Source organism: Hyposmocoma kahamanoa, unplaced genomic scaffold (assembly GCF_003589595.1).
Source record: "Hyposmocoma kahamanoa isolate Upper Pololo Valley unplaced genomic scaffold, ASM358959v1 88, whole genome shotgun sequence".
Lineage (NCBI taxonomy): Eukaryota > Metazoa > Arthropoda > Insecta > Lepidoptera > Cosmopterigidae > Hyposmocoma > Hyposmocoma kahamanoa.
In genome coordinates this window covers 12,718,410-12,720,661 of record NW_020654466.1, presented here as the reverse complement: position 1 = coordinate 12,720,661, position 2,252 = coordinate 12,718,410, and the positions used below count along the sequence as shown (strand labels likewise).

Genomic DNA, 2,252 nt, shown 5'->3' with positions numbered 1-2,252 from the left:
GTATAATCAATAGCAATAGCACTTATTATATGATGTGTTCAGGAACCGTATGTTACGACTGGCGAAATGGCGGCAAAAAAACTTTTCTCACGCATGTCCTACAACCATAGTTTTTATCAAATAACATATGAATTAAATTTTAATTCGTAGACAAACTAGAGTCGGCTTTATCTATCATATCATTCGATATCAAGTAACGTGCGAAATTAGTCAAAATTGTTTGCTGTTGACATTTCATGTCGGATAAAACTTCATCTCGACTGATATTAGAAATGAGGTCGAATCACGAATTAAATTGTTTTATTTTTCAGACATGTTGGAATTTTGAGTGTAATAATAAAATCGAATTTGATTATAGCAATCTTAGAGGATAGTCTAAGATAGCAATAATAACATTTTCACAGATAAGAAATTTGTTCTTACAAAACAGTTTATCTTTATGCTGGTCGTAATTTGAGGTTTTTGAACACATCATAGAGGTTTTATGATGTGTGTAGCAAAAGTTTTAATGAACCACCCATCATAAAGCTGTCCTCATCGTTTTTCAATTCATCTATTACTAACATTAATTTAAACTGCATATAATTAGAAAATGCTACGTGATCCAGACTCGATATTAAACCTACCTGGATAGAGTGCAAACATTACTAAAATGATCTATCCTAAATTCTTTATTTTGCTTTTTATAGGGTGATCTACAAGACGATAGCGGACCATTAATAACTCATGTTACCTCATACAACCCGGAGGCAATTTCTATATCTCAAGGCGTCTGTCATGTGTGTGGAAAATATACTAAGCTGAAGTGCAGGGGTTGCTTCCAGCGTTATTACTGCACATCTGCTTGTCAGGTAATCATCCTTTGTACTACTGTCTTCTTTTATATAAAACGTTATGTAGTGTTAGTTTTTTTAAAAAAGATTAAAGTACACCGAGACTGAGCCTGGAACCGAACAGAAAATCAATTTTAAAATTGTCCGAATAACGGGCACACTGTATATTAAAAAATGCAAACGGCGATAAAAATGGCACCGCGTATTTGGGTGTGCATGCTCCATCGTCGACCTCATCGTCACTTTCCATCAGGTGAGATGGAAGTCAAATGCGCACTTGTTTTATAAAAAAAAAATTTAGAGACAATAAAGTATTAAACTAACGCGCGATGCGTTAGCGCAGGTCTGTCGTCGCGCGACTCGACGTGCTGGCGCCTAGGCGTCTAGACAACTCGGCGCCGATCGCTCAATTTAATTCACTGTTTTGAGGTAACCAGCGTTAGAAATTGTTGGGAAATATTGACATCAAAAAACGGGGATTTTTTTTTGTTTTATTTCACGTTAATTTGTCTTTAAGTTTCACGTTGATTTAGAAAAAATACATCCAAATTTTATAAAAACAAGCTGCGGTTTTTTGCGGTTTCTAAGGATAATATGAAAGAAATCATAACAAGTGTCTTACCGCAGAAAAATACCCTTATCATTTCAACGCGACACTGGGAGTGTTTTCTTTTATGGCCGAAAGTGCCATTTAAAACATTTTTCAGGGGTAGGTATGTACATGATTTGTATTTTAAAGACTGTTTTAAAATATTGACATCCCGTCTTAAAATTCAATTTTGCGTAGGTAAATATTTTAAAACAGTCCTGAAGTAAAACATGCTCCCCTGAAAAAACTTTCGACGTCGCGCTTTCGCTCTTTCTACAAAATACCGGCGATATAGGTGCGGTTCCATTTATCATATTTATCAATCTTATTCACATTACACCATTACTATATAATGCTGTGTCATTTCATACAGGGATAAAACATGCAGCCAATTACGTGTTCTGACCCTTAGAATAATAACGCATAGAATGATAGTTTCATATCAAACGAACTGTCACAAGTGAGGCAAAAACCAAATTCATGTAGGCGTAAGCAACTTGTAACTACGCTCGTCGGCACGCACACAAATATACAAATAATGATGCCATGGAATAACATTTCCCTCAAAAGTGGGGAAATTGTATCTTACTTAACTCATCATTAAGCTAAAGGTGCCTACAGATTTGCCCGACATTGTCGCTCAGGTGCCTACAGATATGCTCAGTTTTGTCGATAAAAAACGAATATAGCACTTATTTGTACATCTAAGATGGCGGACACGATTTTTCAAAGAATGCTATATGGGTATCCTTTTCGAGGTTTTTGGGGATGCTCATTACGAAAATGGCACTCATTTCTAAATCCAAGATGGCGGGCACGATTTTTCGAAT

At 35.8% G+C, this 2,252-nt stretch overlaps 1 protein-coding gene across 2 annotated transcripts in view; it reads left to right on the top strand.

Annotated features, from left to right (window-relative positions):
* The window catches only part of LOC113235678 (integrator complex subunit 3 homolog), a 45,540-nt gene that overhangs the window by 39,764 nt on the left and 3,524 nt on the right, over positions 1-2,252 (top strand). For both annotated transcript variants that reach the window (XM_026471518.1, XM_026471519.1), the window contains one exon: positions 690-851. In XM_026471518.1, the coding sequence (XP_026327303.1) occupies positions 690-851 (162 nt within the window). The remainder of the gene's footprint in view (positions 1-689; positions 852-2,252) is intronic.